At 40.4% G+C, this 22,424-nt stretch overlaps 1 protein-coding gene across 1 annotated transcript in view; it reads left to right on the forward strand.

The window, feature by feature from the left end:
* The window catches only part of LOC122805262 (dynein axonemal heavy chain 11-like), a 4,596,980-nt gene that overhangs the window by 1,418,200 nt on the left and 3,156,356 nt on the right, over nt 1-22,424 (forward strand). Inside the window, exons 28-29 of the mRNA XM_044075350.1 lie at nt 2,969-3,100; nt 3,612-3,772. Of these exons, the coding sequence (XP_043931285.1) occupies nt 2,969-3,100; nt 3,612-3,772 (293 nt within the window). The remainder of the gene's footprint in view (nt 1-2,968; nt 3,101-3,611; nt 3,773-22,424) is intronic.

The raw sequence follows: 22,424 nt of genomic DNA on the forward strand, positions 1-22,424 counted from the left end.
TTTTTTCCACTGTGTTGCTCTATGTTTTATTTATTTGTTTTTCATATTTTAGCATATTTATTGAAACAGAAAATTAACATATACATTGTATATTAGACATAGAAACATGGCATTTACAAGGTAGATACTCATACCTGTGTTAGTGCTCCCTGGTCTGTGCAGTTAAGTTAAGACATTTCTGATTTTACAGTTGTAGGCTATCAGGAGAATTATTTTACCAATGTTCTGTATGAACTGGATTAGTTCCTTTTTCAGAATGTAAAACTAATTTTAGAAGCTAGTCGGCAAATTATGAGAAATCAGCTATACATGCTTGGCAGCACAGTGATACAGCAGTTAGTTATCTGTGAAATGTTTTCTGTACAATTTGCATGTCCTCTTTGTGTTCGTTTGTTTTTTTTTTCTGGGGTCTCCAGTATCCTCTCACATCCAAAGCATGTCTTTTGATAAACTGGTGATAATATTCCAAACTGCTCCTGGGCATGTGTATAGTCTCCATGTGCAGGTGTCATGCAATGGACTGACTTCTCCTCCAGGACTGCTTCCTACTTTATGTCCAGTGCTTGCTTGCTGGAACAGGGTCCATCTTTGTTGGACTCAGGAATGGACAAACCCAGTATGGAAAATGAAGTATATGACTGCAGGGATGAGGCCTGCATTCCCATCTATATGAACTTTGCAGCAGCATACATCTACCACATTGGGCACCTAATATAATAGTAGTTGTAGTAGCTAACTTTTTTTGTGGTTGTGTAATATTTCACTTTTCACTTTAAATGCTTTCTGTTCATACCAGGGAAGGAACATGAGTTTTTTTCAGAATTTGATTATCTGATGACAGCAGGCCAGGTATTGGTTTGGCTGCTAGTTGGGTTAGGTAAGTTAATGATGTAAGCCTCATTTGCTAAATGTTAGTATAACAGTTTAGTTATATAACTGGATATATAGAGAGAATTAGATACCAGTCCTTTCTACTAATTTTTTTGCAGGATGTGTTTAAATAATAGTGACTAATGACTGTTAAGGTTATGCTGACAGACTATGTATGGTGTAGATTTGTACAGACTGAGACCAGTATTGTCAATATTTTCTTTTCTTCTTATTTGTATATTGTCTGTACACATTATTTACTAGAGCTTGAAAGAATGATTTTAGTTTAGATGTGCATTGCTGTTATGAAGATGTACAACAAAGATGTTTTTGTTTGTTTTCTTATAGCTTTCATTCAGTTTTTGAGGAATAACTCTAACTTGAAAGACATTTCTCAAGCAAGAGGGCCATGTGTTCAGAAGTTCTTTGTAATTGCCTTTGTGTTTATGGTAGTGTTGGGGAGGTAGTCTGTTCTGGGTGTTCCCAATCACTGATGCTGTTTCAGATACGTTAAATATGTATACATCTTCAACTCTGGATGTACAGTGGCATGTATATAATTAGAAATGATCTGGTTCAGTATGTGTGGCTCCAGCATACAGTGTGTTATAATAGAAAAAGTACAGACTTTCAAGATGTTAATAGCAAAGATTTAAAATCCTGGAAAAAAACATAGCTCTCAACATCTTTGCTCAAGATTAACAATGAAGTCAAAAGTTATGGGGAAGCAAAGACTCTATCAGGCACAAGTTTTAACTATTAAACTAATTCACTTAGAAAAGGTTTTAACTGCGGTGGTGGTGCTGCGGTAGCGTTGTCGCCTCACAGTAAGACGTTGTCCTATTCGATTCTCAGCTAGAGCGTCTTCTGTGTGGAGACATGCGTGAATGGGCATACCTTCATTGACGGTTGTGCATCAGGGCCAGCAACTCGGCACGTAAAAAATCTACTGCCAATCATTAGCGGACCGGAGTTCCGCTGTGGCGACCCCTAACCGGGAAATGCCGAAAGACACAACAACTTAGAAAAGGTTTTGCTTCAACACACCTTTTTTCAGAATAATAATCAACATTAAGTATGAAACTCTAATGTATTTATAGCTGCAGAATGATGTGATATAACATGTTGTTATTATAGAACTTAAATATGGCATCATTGTGTAACAGTGTCACTTGTGCAACTCTCAGGACAGCTATTAAGAAAACAGCCCAAGAAACTAATTTGTAAAACAAAGATCCTCATTGCAACAATCTGCATGGATGCACATGTCTATGGATATAAAACTTTGTACTTAATCCTTATGCTTGCAAATTACATTGCTGTCAATATTTTATAATTTTGAAAAGCCACTATTTATGTACAAAAAGTTGTTTGTATTCACAGCTGGGTGTAATGTTACAGCATGCTTTTGATAAATAAGATGTTTATTATATTGCAAGAGAGATTTATAAACAGTGTTTTGGGTCAATATCCAAATTAGCTACTCAATATTTCTACATGTAATGCATTCCACAATGTTTAGGAATATGAAATGCACATAATATTGCAGTTCAGGAAGTACTGATGAAATGGAAAGCACTGGAATGGTGTGCCAGTCTGTTCAGATGAAAATTAAGTGTAGTTTGAATTTGAGGCCTGCACTTGACAATAGATGGATTGTGCATAGTTCCTTACTTGACAGCACAGAAAAACATAGTGCCAAGTAAGCAGAATTATGGAGTCTGAATACCAGTTTTGAAACAGAATTCTCACTGTATGTCATAAGTACTGATATGCCAGACTGCAGAAAAAAAAACATTAAGCCTTCCTTCTGAGAATACTGTAGATCCATGTAGTCATTATTTGCTACCTGTAGATCTACTGCTGCACTGATTTATTTTGTTTGTATTCAGAAAGTAATTAAAGTAAAAAATAGGCAAGTTTGTTGCTCCTAGGTGGCAACTTTCAGGGTGAAGTCATTTGCCTCATACAGTGGTTTAAATATTAATTTATGTTATTTGAATGGACAAACAATGGATTTGCATAACTACAGCATTAATAATTGGTTTGTAGAAAGATATTTTGAATAATACTGTGTTGAAACATAATTATTTTGCAGATTACCCAGTTGAATGCCCTTATAAACATGCTTTTAGGAGAACTCACCCCTGGTGATCGTCAGAAGATCATGACAATATGTACAGTTGATGTGCACGCTAGAGATGTTATAGCCAAGCTTATAGCACAGAAGGTAATTTGTTGCAGCAATTATCCTAATGCATTTTAAAAGTACAAAATAAAGCATAATTTCTCTTGTTAAAAGGGTTTTTGTTGCTTATGTATGACTGTGACAGAATGTTTTGATTCAGTCAATTTTGCCATTTTTTTCAAAGTTACATAATTGCATTTACCAGCTTTAAACTGCCATTTCTTTGAGACATTTACTGTAAATGTTTGAAAATGTGTGTACACTGACTTTCCATTATAAAAATGGTAGCTAGCTAAGACTGAATTGTAAAACATCAGTGCTTTCAATTATGCTTAATTCACTGCTTGTTGAACAGCATATGCTTTTTGTCTATTACTCTACCTGCTCCTTCACTAATGTGTTTTCTGGAAAAAAAGACGGCATCATGAGCACTGCTGATCTTAGGTCATTGAATACCAAAACAGAATGTGCACTGTATTTCAGATGAGGAATATCTATGATGTGCAACATCCACTACTGTGCTTAAAATGAAAGCTTTATCTCTCTCACCTAGGTCTGCAATGGTCAAGCTTTTGCTTGGCTCTCACAGTTACGACATAGATGGGATGATGACCAAAGGCATTGCTTTGCAAACATTTGTGATGCCCAGTTTCAGTACTCCTATGAATATCTTGGCAATACACCTCGTCTTGTAATCACTCCACTAACTGACAGGTGAGGCCTGCTCACACAGAAGCACATTCATTTATCATTTCATCATTTGGTAGTAAAGTTTTTATGACTTTACTTTCACATGTGTTTATTGCAACTAGCTTTTTGAATGCCATTTCTTTCTATTGTTTTCATTTGTGCCCTTTTCAGCACATGACCAGCTGTATAAAAAGCAGAACATAAATATTTATAATAGACAGAGATATTATTACTATTATGTGAATTCAATAGAGGGATACAGGGCATTGAATAAAATCTATCAAATCCAGCAACAAACATATAGCTTTCTGAAAAAGAACTTGTTAGATCTTAGAGAGAGAGAGATTTGGCAGCATTGAGCTTCATTCACTGTAATATTGAACAAGACTGTGGACTGCACTCCACCCCCATGAGACATAGGGAAAGCCCCATAAAAAAAAAAATATTTCCATTTATTTTTGTGAACTGTGCTACTGGTCATTTTTTTAAATGTGTTCAGTCAAACATGAGTTATTGCATTATGTTTCCATGAATTGTTTCTGACTGCCTTTAAATTTCATGCACCCTTGGCATTTTTACTAAATTGTGACAATAATTACGCAGTGGCATTATTCCTCATTTGAATTGCTCTATTATCTTGAGGACTTAACTCCCCTGCCCATTTATAGTGGTGCACACATGGCATAGACTACCTGACTGTTGTGAAGCTTGTAACACAGTAGTTTGCTATGGAAAAAAATAAAGAAGAGGTAGCAAAAGAAGCAAACACATGTTATGCAATGCATGTGAAGCAGTTGTATATCATATTCCACCACGTTGATACCTCCTGCTAATTCTAGTTTGTTTTTTAAAATGGTTTGGTGGGTCATGAGCATGGAAGACTTTCGATGAACCATTACATCTGCTTTGTCACTTTCCTTCCCAGATGTAAAGCCTTGCAGCTGTGAGATATATTGCAAAAATAATATTTGTGCTCAAGTCATTTCAAAGTTTTATTATACCTCAAATGAGAATGACTTAATATGACACAGCATCTGCATCCAGTAATCAGCCTGATTCATTTTCTTTTAGTTTACATAGCACAACTTGCTAGCTTGATGTAATGGGGGCAAAGATACTTGTGCTTAATCAGTTATCTGAAATTGGTGTCTTATGAGTTAAAAGTACAGTATTTATTTTTGTTGCTGAAGAAATGCTTCAGAGAATAAGAATGGGTGTTTGTCCTCCTTTATATAGAGACAATAAATTGTCATCATATTGATCACTGTTGTAGTAACATTATCTATATGGGGTATATCCTGCCAAGGATACAACAGCCACCCAGTTTCCAAAGCTTCATGGCACCTTCTGCATGCCCAAACTGTTAGACAGCTTGAGCTCACTAAAAGACAAGTTTGGGCACCAAGTCCTTCAGAGTTTTGCTACTGCTGAAAAGTATGCTCCTGTAAGGCTTTTGAGGATCAGTGGTCAGCTTGGTGCTGTTCTTTTCCTGGGTAGATATGTTCCCCTTTGGGGGGAAAAAAATAAAATTTTCTAAATATTGTTTGTATTTTATCATATTCCTCTTCAGGAAAGTTATTTTAAAGCTAGGGGTTTTGTGTGTTAACAGACTGTCGTGAAACTGTATCATACTTTTATATGGGATCTTTTTATTCCTGTCAGTTAAAAGGTTGTGTAAAGTAACTGAAAACAATGTTTTTCCTGTGGAGAAATTATGTTCAGTTTTCTTTTTTGGGGTGGCAAAATGATTTTTAAAGACTTGTAGTTTTTACCAGCATTTACTGCTTGTCTTCCATGGGAAAGAGGCATCATTTTTGGCTTGACCGAGGAACAAACTGTTGTTCCTACAGCTGGTCCTTCTTCCAGCCACAAAAAGAAACAGGTTAAGCAAACAGCCTTTACCACCAGAGCAGTCTAACAATTTTCCTCAGCCACAGGTGGGTAACTCTGCTGTGGCCATTTTTTGTACCAAAGACCACTCATCTTTATCCTGATTCCACTGGTACAGCACATATAGTCATTATTGACTGGGGGTTAACCACATCCTCTGCAGCTGTTGGAGTCCCCTCAGTGGGCAAGGCAAAACCACTTTTGTTGGTCCTGGGATAGGGAACAGGGAAAGCTCCCCTGTTGTGTCAGAATGCTATGCCCATCCCTGGGGAAACTGCTGCTGTCAGTAGTAACATGATTACACCCATTTTCCTGTCAAAAAAAACCCCTAGGCATAGGTCTACTCTTCCTCAAATTTCAATACACAGGAGTAGTTTACTAAGTCTGGCTCAGGGTTTAATTCAGGTTATTGATCTTTCTTGTAGTTTCTTGTAAAAGAAAGAGGGATGCCTCTTTTCTTGAAGAGATTCAAGGTTCTAAATGTGAACAAGAAGATGAAGGGACAGATATAGGGTTTTTTCCTGGATTTCGGATTCAGACTCAGAGAAGAGCTTAGATGTTCTTCGTCCCACATTGCTGCAGTCCTAACACTTGGGGTAGTCCGCTGTCCCTCGGTCGGCCCGAATATCAGAGTATAAGGCTGACGTCGGTCAAGGCGCATTTGACTGACATCAGAACGTCAGGGTACAAATGCGCATGACCGACGTCATATCCTCAGTCTTTTTTGCCGCATGGTCCGATGCAGAAGCAGTGTTGCAAGTGCCGTTCGGCGTTCTGAAATTTTTCGAATTCGGAGTTTCAGACCGAAGTCAGAGTTGGTTAAGTACCCGTTGGGAATATTTTGGTTTTTCTTGCCTCAGTGATTTACCGGATGTCAGAAAAGTGAATAACTGTATTTCTTGTGGGAAACAGATACCGCATAGGGATTACCATAATTTGTGTATACCTTGTTTAGGACCTGAGCACGACGTTGTTGGATGCCGCTTTGTGCTAGGTTTAATAAGAGGTTGGATTGTGCAAGGTTGGTTTTGGGAAGGGTGTAATTACAAAATGCCGCCGGATGCTCCGGCGCCTCTAAGAAGCGCAAGGACAAGGCAGTTAAACCTAGGTTAGAGGAGTCGTCCGAACCGGACGTCAGTTCTTTAGTGGCGTCAGTGGAACCGGTGGTTCCGACGGAGGCCTCTCTGGAGTCCCAGGGAGAAACTTTGGTTTTACAGGATGTGGCCTCCCAGGAGGCAAGGCAGGCTGTAGGGGCTTCTCAAGTAACTATTCTCCCCTCTCTTCCTAAGGGGTCTAGGCCCTCTCTTTCTGCCTCCAAGGCTTCTCCTAGAGGCAGGTCTAGTTTAGCTTCTGTGGGTGTCGCTCCCAGTTCTTCAGGTGCTGTACCCAAGAAGCACATGCTCAAAATGGCAGAGGATTTAATTACTTTAATTAGAGGCTCTATGCCCCCTCCTGACAAGAGGCCTAGGATGGAACCTGTGTTGGGGGATTATGAGCAGGCTTCGGATGTGTCTGAGTCTTTGGCTGAAGACTTGCAGGAGTGTTCTCATTTTTCTGATTCTGATGTGGATGATTCTACTCCTTCTGCTTCTCCTCCTGAGGATTTTTCGTTTTCAGAGACCCTTCACTCCATGAGAGAGCATTTTAAATGGGAAGGTCAGGATTTTTCTGATTCCAGGAAAAGGCTTAGGGAATTTTTGTTTTTACCCCAGCATAGGCCTTTAGCTATTCCTCCTGTTTTGAATGTGGTGGAAGATGTGTTTGCAGAGGCTTCCCTTAATCCTGATTCTTTGCCTCCTGCTCCTGTTAAACTGGATAGGTATTACAGGGTGCCTGAAGCTAATAAGTATCTTTTTAAGAGTCCTAGGGCAGACCCAGAAACCGTTAGCCAGGGGCCTAAGGGTGTTAAGGCTTCTGTTGTCAAGAATCCGGTTCCTGCAGATAAAGAGGCCAGGGCCTTGGATAGATGGGGAAAGAAAGTTTATACTTCTTCCACTCTAGCCATGAGAGCTTTGAATTGCCAGTTTCACATGTTGAAATATCAAAATTATCTCCTTTCTCATTTGAAATCTAAGGTTGATGCTCTAGCGGAAGGTATTGACTGTAAAGAGTTACAAGATTTAGTGCATGTTTCTGAACAGGTGGGTAAGCATTCTTTGCAATGTGGTTTTGATGCTGTACAGGCCTCGTCTAGGGTGGCTGCCACTGGGTCAGTTCTTCGTAGGCATGCCTGGCTGAGGGATCAAAATTTATCTGACCATGTTAAAACTAGAATTTTGGATGCCCCTTTGCAATCTGATGTCCTGTTTGTTTCTCCTGTTGAGGCAGTTTTAAAGAAAATGGAAGACAAGGCTAAGTCTATGCAGACTGTTAAAGATTTTTTGCAGGTTCAGCCTCCAAAGTTTAGTAGAAATTGGCCTACTAAAGGGTGGACGTATCCTTCTTATGATTCCCAGTCTAGGGTAGATCTAGACGTGGCAGGGCAGAGGTCAGGGCTCTTTCAGGCCTAGAACAGGGAGTTCTCCTGCACAGTCTGCAAGTGAGGGCAGGGGTCAGTCCTTTCGTAAACAGACCCAATGACCTACCTTTTCAGCTGCCAGATTCTTCTCGCCTGGCAGCACCTTTGGGAGGAAGGTTGGCACTTTTCAAAGAAAATTGGAGTTTGATTACCCAAGACAAATGGGTACTGGATATCATACATCACGGTTACAGGTTTTATTTCCATACCTTGCCTCCTTTCAAAGGCATGCCAGACATTCCTCCTCACCAAAGACTAGAGGCTCACAAGCAAATTTCAATGTTACTCCAAATAGGGGCCATACAGCCGGTTCCTATGCCAGAAAGAGGCCTAGGATTTTATTCTCGCCTGTTCCTAGTTCCAAAGAAGGGGAACACGTGGAGACCAATTTTGGATTTATCTGTCCTCAATACTTATCTGGACATTCCCAAGTTCAAAATGTTGACGTTGCAGCAGCTTTTACCTCTGCTGGGCAAAGATCATTGGATGGTAACTTTGGATCTCAAGGAGGCTTACCTTCATGTTCCTATCAGACTAAAGTGCAGGAAGTATCTGCGTTTTCGAGCTGGGACTTCTCACTATCAGTTCTCTGCATTGCCCTTTGGCTTATCTACTGCGCCCAGAGTGTTCACGAAAGTTCTGGCTCCAGTGATAGCTTTCTTCAGGCTAAAAGGAATACAGATCTATCCTTATTTGGACGACTGCCTGATTCTGGCTCAAGGAAGGAAGAGCTTCTTCATCATTTGGAATATGTGATAGCAGTGCTAAGATGCCTGGGGTATTCTGTGAACGAAATAAAGTCCAGTCTAGTACCCTCTCAAGACATGTGCTTTCTGGGTGTGAGACTGAATACAGCATCCCAGATGGCCTTTTAACCCCGGACAAACAAAAGAATCTATCCCTTTACTTCCTTCAGCTATCTCATCAGTCCGGGCTGACTGCAAGGACAGTCCTTCAAGCCTTAGGGTTCATGGCATCTTGTATTCTGGTGCTTCCCAATGCCAAACTGCATATGAGGAAGCTACAATGGTATCACAAAAATGTATGGACACAGCACTGCCAGGATCTGGACACTGTCATTCAAATAATACCTTGCATTCAAAAGGAATTTTTATGGTGGGCTCAGGAATGTCACCTAAACAAGGGACTCTCTGTGACCCGCCAGAGGCGAGTCAGATTTTAACAACAGATGCCTCAGACATAGCTTGGGAGCTCATCTAAATGGAAAGTGGATACAAGACAAGTGGCCTGCCAGACTACAACATCTACATATCAACATGAAGGAGATGTTAGCAGTCCAGTTTGCATTAATAGCTTTCAAGGATTTACTTCTTCCAGGGCAGGTGTTGATTCTAACAGACAACACAACTGTCATGTGGTACATCAACAAGCAAGGGGAACACATTCTTATCTTCTATGCAGGCAAGCAATGATTTTGTGGGAGACTGCTCTCAGTTTACAACTAAATCTTCAGGCAAGATTTCTGCCGGGAGCACAGAACTCCTTAGCAGACGTGTTAAGCAGACAAATCATGGATCCCCACGAGTGGAAACTGGATCTTCATGTATTTCAGAAATTGACAGTGTCCTGGGGAACTCCAGACATAGATCTGTTCGCTTCTCCTCTAAACCACCAGCTGCCAAAGTTTTGCACAAAGCGGTTTCATCCCACAGCTTGGAAAGTGGATGCTCTTTCTTTCAGTTGGAAAAATCTTCATGTGTATGCCTTCCCACCTCTGCCTCTCCTCCCAAAGGTACTTCTGAAGGTCAGACAGGACAAGCCAAGGATGATTTTGATAGCTCCAGATTGGCCTCGACAGTACTGGTACCCACTACTGAGAAGTCTAGTACGGAAGCCTCCATGGCCTTTGCCTTTGATTCCACATCTGTTGTCCCAGGAGGACAGTCATTTGATCAATGTCAAACTTCACTCTCTTCACCTAACAGCATGGCATATTCTGTTTTAAACCATAAAGGGTCTCAACTTCCACAACAAGTTTTGAATGTGATTTTGGAAGCCAGAAGGCCTAGTACAAGAAAAGTGTAGATAAATGGAAGAGATTTTTATTTTGGAGTGCAGCTAAGGATTTGGATGTTTCTGAGCCTGATTTAAGTGTGGCTCTTCAATATCTTACTGAGTTATTGGACAAAGGTTTGTCCTTCTCTTCTATTAAGATTCATGCTGCAGCAATTTCAGCTCACTACGATTGTGACCCACCATTGTTTTCTCATCCTTTATTCAAGCAGTTTCTTAGAGGCTAAGAATTTAAGACCCCCACCAAGAGCTCCTACTCCTGCTTGGGATCTCAATTTTGTGTTGGAGAAACTCACTCTACAACCTTTTGAGCCTGCAGCTACTGCTGAGTTGAAATATTTGTCATGGAAAACTGCTTTTTTGTTGGCCATTACCTCTGCAAGAAGGGTTTCTGAATTGCAGGCCCTTATGGCAGTTGAGCCTTTCTTGATTTTCCACAAGGATAGGGTATCTTTACGTACTAATCCCTCCTTTATGCCTAAAGTGGTTTCTAGTGTGGCTTTAAACCAATCTATTCATTTGCCTACTTTTTATGCAAATCCCCAAACTAAAGGGGAAAAGATTTTGCACACTTTGGATGTACACAGGCAGTTGCGATATTATTTGGACAGAACTAAAGGGTTCAGACAATCTCAGCAGTTATTAGTTTCTTTTGCTTTGTGCTCTCAGGGCAAGCCCGTGTCAAAACAAACTATTTCTAAGTGGATTGGATTTTGCATTGCCTTCTGTTATTCCCATCATGGCAAACAGATTCCAGCTGGGATTAGACCTCATTCCACTAGGGCTACTGCCACTTCAACAGCTTTTTGAGGGGGTGGCTACTAAGGATATTTTGGAGGCAGCCACTTGGAGTTCAGTGCATACCTTCTCTAGGCATTACCACCTTCCATTGTACTCTAAATCCAGGGCTGGTTTTGCCACTGTTGTGTTGCAGGGCATTTTGGCAGCTCCTGCTTCATTATAATTTAGCCATCCTCCCTTACCTCTGCTTTGGGATTCTACCCAAGTGTTAGGACTGCAGCAATGTGGGACGAAGAACATAGTACAGTTTTGTACCTACCATAAATGTAGATGTTCGAGGATCAACATTGCTGCAGTCCAATTTCCTCCTCCTCCTTCCCTCTGCTGTTTGGTGGTTGTGTGGGTTGGGTTTTCCATCTGAGGTATATGGCATTTTGTATATATTGTATATATTATACATGTTTGTGGTGTTAGGCTAGTTGGTTGTTTAGTTGTGGTCTATGGGTTTTGACCTTTCTTTTTAGGGTCTTCTGACATCTGGGGCAAGAAAAGACTGAGGATATGACGTCGGTCATTTGTACCCTGACATTCTGATGTCAGTCAAATGCGCCTTGACCCACGCCAGCTTATACTCCTGATATTCGGGCCGACCGAGGGACAGCGGACTACCCCAAGTGTTAGGACTGCAGCAATGTGGATCCTCGAACATCTACATTTATGGTAGGTACAAAACTGTACTTTTCTGATTATACCTGTGGGGGTTTCTCTTTCTCTCAGACTGTTGCTAGAATGTGCCAATGTTTTTCAGTGGGAGAAAGCTGAAGTTTGTCAGTTCCTCAGTAAATACTCTGAATTGTTACTGAAGGATTTTCCAGAACCAAGACCCATTTCTCCTGTTCTGTCTGATTTAGAGGATGTGTGTATTATTGCCTGCAATTTTCCTGATAGTCAACTGTCCTTAAAAATGCAGATAGGATGTATAAAGTTCCTCATTCTTTTAAGTTTTTATACAGTATTCCCAAACTTGACCCAGCAGCTGTAGCTTTAGTTGATCCCACTGCTGCTAACCACATAGTTAATTCCAGTCCTACTCTTTCTGATAAGGGCGGGAAGATTATTGGTAAGTATGGAAAAAGTATATACTTCTGCAACTTTGACTTTCAGGATTTTGAATCGATGAGCTCATATGTTAAGCATTTGTTCTGACTAATTGTGAAAATATGAGGAATGTTTTATCTGCAGTTTCTTCTTGTGAGGAAAATCTGCTTTAAATAATTTAGTTTCTTCTTTTGCACAGGTCACTACTCATTGTTTACAGTGTATGCATGACTCTGATACTTCTTCTAAGGCTATGCCACTGTTACTTTTTTAGGAGGTTGGCATGGCTGCATTGTCAGAACCTCCTGGATGATGTTAAAATTGATATTTCCTAATTCCCCTTTGCACAGAGATTTAGTTTTCACCTCCTCCGCTGCAGTGTGTGATGAAAGGGGTAAGCTGATCCAGGGAATCTGAATCTTAATCCAGTTTTGTCAGAAAGCAAAAAAAAACAGCCTCAACAAAATACTGCAAATAAACATTTAAGAAGACTCAAACCTCCAAAAACCAAGGATTGTCCAACAAGTCTGAATGACTGTTCAAGAGACTTTCTGACTGCCTCCTACCATGGCCTCTTTTTTTTTTTCTTCCAGAAAGTTTATATCACCAGTTTTCTCTTTGGAAACAGATAGTGTCAGACAAATGGATTCTGATCATTCATCATGGTTACAGATAGTAGTGTGAGGAAATTTCTCCTTTCCTGGGTTTCATTCCTCATCTGCCAGATCAGAATCTTTTGTTTCCTCCATTTCTTAGTCACATGCTGCCCCGAGGAGTGATAGAACTAGTTCCTCCTTCCCAGGTTGGGAAGAGTTTTTAATTCAAGGATGTTCTTAGTGTCAAAAAAAGAAAAGTCTTTAAACTGCTTTATGATAGTTCCCAAATTCAAAATGATGTCACTTCACAACCTGTTATGTCTTTTTCCTCTTTCAAGTTTCCTGGTAACACTAAACTTAAAAGATGCTTATCACATTACTATTCACCCAGATTTCAGACATTTCTTAAGGTTTTGTGTATCTGGATCACATTATCAGTTCTCTGCCCTACCTTTTGGACTATCCACTGCACCGAGAGTGTTCACAAAGTGTCTAATGCCAGTTATAGCTCTTTGCAGGCACATTCAAAAGTCTTTCTTGACTCCATCATACATAATTGTATTTCTGGGATGTCAACTAGACACCACAGTTCAAAGAGCTTTTCTTCTACAGGAAAAATATAGATCTATATCAATTTTTGGGGTTTTCCACTCAGACTTCAGTCACTGCAAGGGCATACCTCTGGATTTTGGGTTTCATGGCTTCTGTGGTTTTCGTGATACCCCTTACAAGACACCACATGAGAAAAATACAGTAACATCTGAAGTCTTTCTGGTCACAGCACCAACACCCTTTGTCTTTTCAAATCCCAGTGCTGGGAGTTGTCAGAAGAAAAATCTTTTGATGAAGAGAACAGATATCCTTAAATCCAGGTCACCCTTTCTCCCTACCTGTTCCAAAGCAGTCAGTCAACAGATGCCTTGAACTTTGCTTGGGGTGCAGTTTCAGGTGGGATAAAAGTGCAGTGTGTGTTTGACACCAAGGGCAGATGCAAACACATAAATATCAAAGAAATGCTTGCTCTGATCAAGGCACTCAACTCTCTGAATCCTCTTTGGTCCCCAGGACCTCTTCAGATTGTATTTGCCTCTTTACTCAACAATCAGCTGGCAAGATTCTTTTCAAAGACTCCATGCAGGAAGGTGTGGAAGACATGCTTTTTTTCCTTGGGCAGGAATGTTTCCCAATGCTTTTCTACCCTTTCTCTGCAAGATCATTATGTTGACTCCCTTTTGGCCCAGGCAACCATGGCTCTCCTTTATTTTGGAAATGGCCAGGTCCAATTACCACTAGCTTCCTCAAAGACTGGATCTACTCACACAAGAACAGGTGTGCTTGGTACACCCCAGCATCAACCAATTTCAATTGACTGCCTGGATGATAGGGTCTAAATTCCTTTTAGACCATGTTTATTGAAGACATGCACCAGGTACTAATGGAGGCAAGAAAGCCTACTGCTAGAAAATCATATATTAGTAATTGGAAAAGGTTTTCTAGTTGGTGCCAGCAACATAATCAGCACCCATTTAGAGCTAGCTGTTCTCTGGTTTTACAATATTTGTGTGAGTTGCTAACCTATGGCCTTTCTTCTCCCTCTATCAAGGTTCATTTATCAGCCATTTCAGCATGTCTGTCCATGGATCCTCGTTTTTAAGTCCTCCTTCAGTCCAGTCTCATTTCAAAATATTTTTGAAAGGATTTTTGCACAAAAGGCCTCCAAGTATACTATTGTCCCCTTCTTGTGATCTTAATTTTATGTTAAAGAAGCTAGCACCTGCTCCATTTGAACCAGCTAACCTGGCTGACTTGAGGTTCTTAAAATGGAAAACATTTTTTTTTTTCTGATTGCACTGACCTCTGCAAGAAGAGTATCCACATTGCAAGCTCTTGTGGTGAGTCAACTCTATCTCATTTTCCACATAGAAAGTTTTTTTTTTTTTGAGAACCAATCCTTCTTTTATGCCTAAAGTGGTATCCAAGTTTACATTGAGCCAAACTATCCATCTTCCCATTTTCTTTCCTAAGCCTAAAAATGAGGGAGAAAGGATACTTCATACCTTAGATGTCCAGAGACAACTCTGGTACTATCTTCACAGAACTAAATCTTTCAGATCTTTGAAGTAATTGTTCATTTGGGAGTTCATTTGGGGTTCATTGTTCAAAATGGGAGTGGGAGGATGACATAATGGTTAAGGTGTTTACCTTACAGACACAAGGTGTGGGGTTTGATTCTCACATGGGGTAATTGGCTAGGCTTAAAATGACCTACAAGGGCAGTTAGCCTAGTACTAACCTATGAACCTATTTCTAGTGAAAGTAAGAAGTAGAGACTACCTGTGTCAAAACAGACAATTTCCAAGTGGTTGTCTAAGACTATTACCTTTTGTTATACTCATCACAATAAAACTATTCCAGTCAGGGTCAAGGCCCACTACCAGAGGATTGTCTTCATGTATGGCTTTTTGGAAAGGGTTGGATTCTGGAAGTATTCTAGAAGCTGCTACTTGGTCCTCTGTACATACTTTTACAAAGCACTGCAAGCTTGATTCCTTGTCGAGGTCCAGGTCCAGTTTTGATATGAACATTCTGTAGGGTCTCCTGGACTCTTCATCTTACACATTCCAAATGTAGTAAGCTAAAGTGATCAAACCTTATAGCTAAGGTACTGTCACAGTAATCAATATGTTGAACATAGTACAGTTGTGCAAGTAATCTTACTATAATAGATGTTTGAATGATCACTGCCACAGTAGCTACTCCCTACCTCAATCCCCTTATTTTTTGTGATTTTTATGCCAGGGTGTAGATATTTATTTTTTGTTGTTCCTAGCATTGTCCTTTCAGGGCTCAGCCTCCCCCACTCTCTTGGCAGGAAAGCACTGAAGGGCTTGGTGCCCATACTTGTCTTTAGTCAGCTCAGCTTGAGCTGCCTGACAGTTTGGATGTATGGAAGGTGCCCTGAAGCTTTGGAAAACTGAACGGCTGTATAACCCATATAGCTAAGGTTACTGCAGCAGTGATCATTTGAACATCCACCATTATGTTAGTTTACTTGCACACTGTAATACATACTGGTATATATTTATTTTAAATTAAAAATTTGTACAAGCAGTCCACCCTTACCTTGCAGTAGATGTAGGTACAGTTAGAAATAGGTGATTAAATGTAGAAAAGTAGTGCATGTGCACACTGCAAATAGTTGTATAGTTGTTGGAAGTAGGATTGACTGAAGGAACCATGTCCTCAGCTGGCAAAGCATGACATTTTCTCCATTTTAGGGGATTAAGTCATGGGTAAAACATCAATAATAAATTGTTCCTGGCATTTTCTCTCATAAGTAACTTATTTCATGTTCCAGAGTGATGGCCACAGTACCTTAATAAAAATGTTTTGTAAATTTCAGTTTAAAAAGTATGACATGAAAGGATTACATTCCTATTGCATATTATATTGCATGTATTTGGTCAGTCCATTGAAAATGCACTTATAGCTGTGAAGAATAGAAGTACTGCTATCCACTGAACTGATGTGGATCTGTGGATCTGGATTTTTGAAAATGCCTTTGGCTTCCGTAGGACTGTTTTGTATAAAAAAAAAAACAAAACAACAACAAAAAAAAAAACATGTACCTCAACATTTAATTTACTTTGGTAGCCAAGAGACACTGTCACTAAGGTAACACTGGCATCATAGAAAGAAATCTGGAACACAGTATGGGCCACTATTTTGTACACTGAATACACCCAAATGTGTATTGTAAAGAATTTAAGATTTGCCCACATCTAGATTTATAGTAAATGATTTAATAAAAGTATTATAGGCTATCACTTCAACAATCTACATGTTTCTCTTATAGGCTTGTAGGAAGACAAAACACAAGGAATGGCTTCAGTCATGGGCCCATTTCATCATTTGGTAATCACCTTATAGGAATTCTTAGAAGCATGAATACTGCATAGGGTTGCCACCTTTTCAAATGCCCAAAGTGGGACATTTTTTATAGAAATGTCAGATTTTGCAGGGAAAAACATATCCATGGCAAGTACAAATGAAAGAACTTCACTTTTTTGCCAAAATAAAAACTTATTCTTGTAGCATTTGAGTTGCTTATTCTGTTTCTTATAACAATTAGGTATTTCAGATACATAATAACGGTTTTATGCAACTATTAAAGAAAATACAGGAAATATTTTTGTGCTACAATCTCAGGACATTTGTCATTTTTTCAATTTTTTTGCAGGACACAACTGCCCAAAGAGGGACTGTCCCTCGTAAAGTGGGACAGGTGGTAACCCTAATACTGCATGATTCTTTTCATGTTAATTTCTCAGGTCTAGTAGGTGGCATAGCTCTCAACTTCTTGGCACAAAAAACTGGACTAAACCCCCAAAAATAGGGATGATTTTTTTAAATATTGCTCTTATAAACTTAGAAAATTGCTAGAATAAAAGTTATTGTGTCACCATGCATTTTCTGAAGGATTTGAAGTCTAAATCTCAAATGCCTGTCATTATTTAGTGAATTGAATCCTCACTGATTAGCCACAAAAATCCAGAAGACTGCAAATTTTATGAGGAACAGACCAAAAATATGAGTAAAAAATCTGAACATTCTATGAAAATCTGGACAGTTGAGATGTATGGTAGGCACTGCAGGCCACTGCTTCAGTGTATTTCTGACGTTGTCAAGACTTGGTACAGTATTGTTTGTTTGGAAAGAGGGTTCCTAGGAATGAACTGCTGTTGCTGGGATAGCAGTCTTAGGAGTGTTTAGCAAACTGTCCCTCTCCCCAAAGCTCTCCATTAATCATGAAACCCAAGTGTTAACCAGTCAGTTTTGAAATGCTTTGTAAATAAATACTTTTGTTGACAGTTCCCAGCACCAAATTAACTTTCCTTTGTTTTAAGGTTGCATCAGCTTTGTAGACAAAAATAAACAGTGTAAAACTACATTTCTCTAGTGCTTACTGTCTATAGGCTAATAGCTTTAGTATTTGTCCTAGTTCAGAATTGTTGGCTTTGGGCTTGTTTGTTTATACAGTGACTGTTCAAAGCACATGAACAGGCCATCTTGAATTAGCTGAAGCCTTTCTTTACCTTGGCTAGATTGTGTTAATTGTCTGCTGGCTAGTGGGGGCTGGTTCTTTTGTGTTTTTGTAAAAAAAAAAAAAAGTTGTTGTTCTGGTATTTAAGCCCTAACTTTGAGAGGGTTTTTGTCTATACACACTGAGCAGAGTGGATGAGAGGTGTTGACTACAACTGTTAGCTGAGATATATAAGTATCCTGTTTTTTTTGATTATTTATACAGATTATTTTTTCTAGCAATTTATATATAGCACTTTTATTGCCTGCTGCTTAGTTTTTGAGTGTATTTTATTGCTGTTAACTAATCTGCATGAGTAACTGATTTATTTGCAGTTAAAAGCATTCTGTATCTTTACAAATCTTTATGTGTTTAAAAACTTTCATTTTGTGGCTTTCTCTAGTGCTTACTGTCTGTAGGCTAATAGCTTTAGTATTGTCCCCACCCTCCTTCCCCGTTGGTGTCTTGCAGTTGCCCGCCCCTACTGTAAATCTGATCTGGGACACTCCTCCCAGTCTAGTGTCATTAGCTCATTCTACCTAATACAGAGAGAACATTTGATAAGGCCTTTTGTTTCTCCTTTTTCCCTTTCCAAAAAAAAAAAAAAATTTTTTTGTATAAATCTCCTTGTGTTCTGACTGTGCTTCTCAAACATTTTGGAAATATAGAGTATATTTCAGAGCATTTATTATAACTGTAATTGCCTTAATATTGCTACAACTCAGGTGCTCTAGGTTGCACTGCATCTGAAGTGTTTGTGTGTTTTAGCTGCTTTTCTGTATATATAGACTTCTCTGTATTTGTAGACTAGCTACTTATTCTGCTGTGTTACTGCCTCTTAAATCGTTTTTCAGTTGTGCACTTGCCTTGCTTCATTTAAAAAGTTTTAAATTGCTAATTTTGTAGAGTTTTAATTGCATTTACTGTTTAGGACTACACACTCAAGTGTGTTAGCCTTTTCTGTGTTTATTTACTGTATTATTGCATTGTTTAGCCTGTTTCAACAACAAAAAAAAAATACTATCTTGTTTGCTCGTTTCCCACCTTTTCTAGCCAGTCCATATCCCAGGCTTTGCTTGTCTCAGGACTTTATTTTCTGTGCTCAGAGCTATCCAGACCTTGCTTTGGTAGAGGGAAGTCCTACTGTCTACCAGTGGGACTGGTGAGCATTGTACTGCCTATCTAACGCTAGAGGAGTGGTTTCCAGCTCTGAAATTGTAATTTTATTAGCCTTTTGGGCTGATTTCTATCCCTTTCAACTTTCTGGCTTAAAAACGCGTGTGTTTGCACATTTTTCACATTGTGCAGCACTGCGAGGCTACAGTTAAACTATTCCAGGTGTCAGAAAGTCTGCTCTTCAAATTTTCCCTTAAAACTAGCTGGTTTCTCAGTAGTAGCACTAAAATCTGAACCTCTGCGACTAGCACTTGCTCTAGAACCTGCTGGAAAGCACTAGGAAGCCTGAAACATATACAAGCACTCAGCTCTCCTTGTTAATAAAGAGAAATTAATCATAGGCACTAAACAGCCTATAATTGCAAAGTACCTTGCAAAGGTAAGGGAAAACAGCTCTTAAACTTTACAAAAAAGCACCTAAACAGGCATGTCTAAGGGTCAGCTTCCGGTGATTTCTCCTGTCCACCTGGTGAATCTGGGCATACTGGGGCAATGCGGCAACTGCCTCATGTACACAAACAATCCTCTCCTCCTACCACCCAACATGACAACCTGCGGGAGATGCACTTACATAGCCAAACTGGAAGCAAAGCTCTCTCCGGCCAAGATTGTGCTGGACAACAGGAGAAGGTTAACACCTGCATCACACCTCAAGCAACTCATAGCCCTTCAAAACCCACACCATCAACACCCACACATAGCAACACTAAACCCACATATGCGGCCCTTAACATTAACCTGCCCAAGCAACAAGGACCTATGAAGCCAAAACGCAAACCAACACCCGTCACAACCAAAATGACACACAGCTCACAACACCAGTGTGCCACCCAACAACAACCCCTAAGGCAAGACGATGTACCCAACACTTTAGTCATAGGTGACTCTATAGTCAGGCACAGTGATGTCCCACTCAACAGACTGAACAAGGAGAAAATTACAGTCAGCTGCCTGTTGGGTGCCTGGATCTGCCACATAACGCATGCACTCAAGTCACTCCACAACAAGTACAAATATGACTCTATCATTGTCCATGCTGGAGTGAATGACTTGAGACGTACCTCCCTGGACTACATGAAAAGAGACATGGAAGAGCTCTTGGATCATGTGACCCAGGCAGGCATGACCCTAGCCCTGAGTAGCATCCTGCCTTCACCCAGAATGATACCACAGTATAAGGACAAAATGATTGACTTCAACAATTGGCTAAGCTTCTGGTGTCATTCAAAGGGGATCCAGTATTTGTCTGCCTGGGAAGACATGATCAACAAACCACGATGCTTTGCCAGAGATGGTCTGCACCTGTCACCCCTGTGATTCAGGTTACTGGCTAAAGCTCTTGCCACCCCTATAGTGCCTTTTTTAGGCAAGGTTCAAAGGATAAAACCACCACTGTAACAGATAGAAGCAGGCAAAATCTGAAGGTAATGCTACTCAATGCTAGAAGTCTAAACCTCAAAATGCACTCTCTCGAGGCACTCCTAAAAATGGAGAACATCGATATCTGTGCAGTAAGTGAGACCTGGTTCAAGGCTCCAGAGAGCACCCCTGCAATACCAGGCTACAATTCTTACCACACTTTTCGGCCACAAAACCAGGACCAAAACACTAAAGGTGGAGGAGTGTCCATATTCACCAAGGATATTCACACCACCAGGCTAGTTGCCCAACACAATGCATCTGAAATTCTCCAGGTGCAACTAACACAGGTAAGACTGCATTCCAAATTGTAGCTTGCTACAGATCCCCCACCATGCCCCAAGATTCTCACTACACCTTTCTAAACATACTGGAAAATATTAAGATGCAACCAAACACACTAATACTGGGTGATTTCAACTACCCTGTCATTAATTGAGAAAACTATTCAGGTACCAACTCTTTTTCCCAACGGTTCTTGGAATTCATAAATTCCAACACCCTGGATCAACTAATCCATTGTCCCACCAGGGGCTCCAATATCCTATGCCTGGTCATTACCAACATGGGCGATAGATGCTTCACACCAGTGGTCACCCCCTCATTGGTCAGGTCTGACCATAAGCAAATCACCCTTGACATTCACATCCCACCCCCACCCCCCAGTAAGGAAACCTCCTTAAAAAACTTCTCCAAAGCCAACTTCAAACTACTGAAGTCAGAAGTGACAAACTTCACAACACCCACGCAGACAGGATCTGGAAGTTCAACTGCAGAATCCTACACTAAGGCACTGTATGAGCACATCCACTCGTGCATGAATCGTGCCATCCCAAATAGAACCAAGATGCTCTTCTCCAAATAAAGGAAGCCAGTCTGGTGGTCCCCTGCTATAAACAAACTATACAACAGAAGGAAGAAACTGTTGCATAAAAGAGGAAGATCCCAGGATGCAAAAAACTCCCTCACCAGCATTAGTAAGAATCTGAGATCCCTCATAAAATCCTCAAAAGCTAGTTATGAAAATAAAATTGCCAAAGATTCCAAAGACAACCACAAGGCATTCTATAGTTATGTCAAGAATCTAAATGGCAATACTCAGATCTGCTCTGAGTTACAACAGAATGGCATTAAATATACTGATCCCAAGGATATTGCCAGTACCCTGGCAGATTGATTTAGTGCCAACTTCACCCCCCTCTCACCCCCAAAAGGGACCATCTCAATACCAAAAGATTGCCAAATTCCGATAATCATGGCCACACAGGTAGAAACCACACTCTCCAAAGCTAAGAATACAGCATCCATGGGACCAGATGATATCCCAGGCTGTGTACTACATGAACTACAAAATGAACTGGCACCTCATCTAAGTGTCATGTTTAATCATAGACTCACCTCAGGCTTTGTGCCCACTGAGTGGTGCACAGCTACAGTTATCCCGCTCTACAAGGGAGGATCCACCTTGGATCCCGGGAACTACCGTCCTATCAGTCTGACAAGCCTGATCTGCAAGGGCATGGAATGCATTATCATGGAACTTATAAACAAAGACATTGGCAACCTTCAAACACTGGACCCCACTCAGTTTGGGTTTGTGAAGCGCTGATCTTGTCTCCTGAATCTTATTGACTTCTTTGAATCAGTCTCCAGAGCTGTGGACGAGGGTAAGGCGGTCCACACAGCCTATCTGCACCTCGCCAAGCCCTTCAACACCACCCCCCACTCTGGAATCATAGATAAACTTACTAAGCTAGGCATAAATCCCTACGTTACTCGATGGGTTGCCAACTGGCTTACTGACAGAACCCAGACTGTAAAAGTAGCCGACTCCAAATCCAGCTCCAGACAAGTGACAAGTGGAGTACCTCAGGGATCAGTCCTGGGACCACTCTTGTTTGGCATCTACTTCTCTGAAGTACAGGCCAAAACTAAGGGACTCTGGCTAACAAAGTTTGCAGATGACTGCAAACTGGGAGCCATTATTGAATCCCCAAATTATGTGGATATTCCACAAAAGGGCCTTACAGAAACAGATGCCTGGTGCCAGAGCCATGGGCTCAAGCTTAATGCCAAGAAATGTATAGTTATCTCCTTTGGAAAAAAAACATGTACCCATGA

The sequence above is a fragment of the Protopterus annectens genome, chromosome 6.part1 (assembly GCF_019279795.1).
Source record: "Protopterus annectens isolate FY-2018-M chromosome 6.part1, PAN1.0, whole genome shotgun sequence".
Lineage (NCBI taxonomy): Eukaryota > Metazoa > Chordata > Ceratodontiformes > Protopteridae > Protopterus > Protopterus annectens.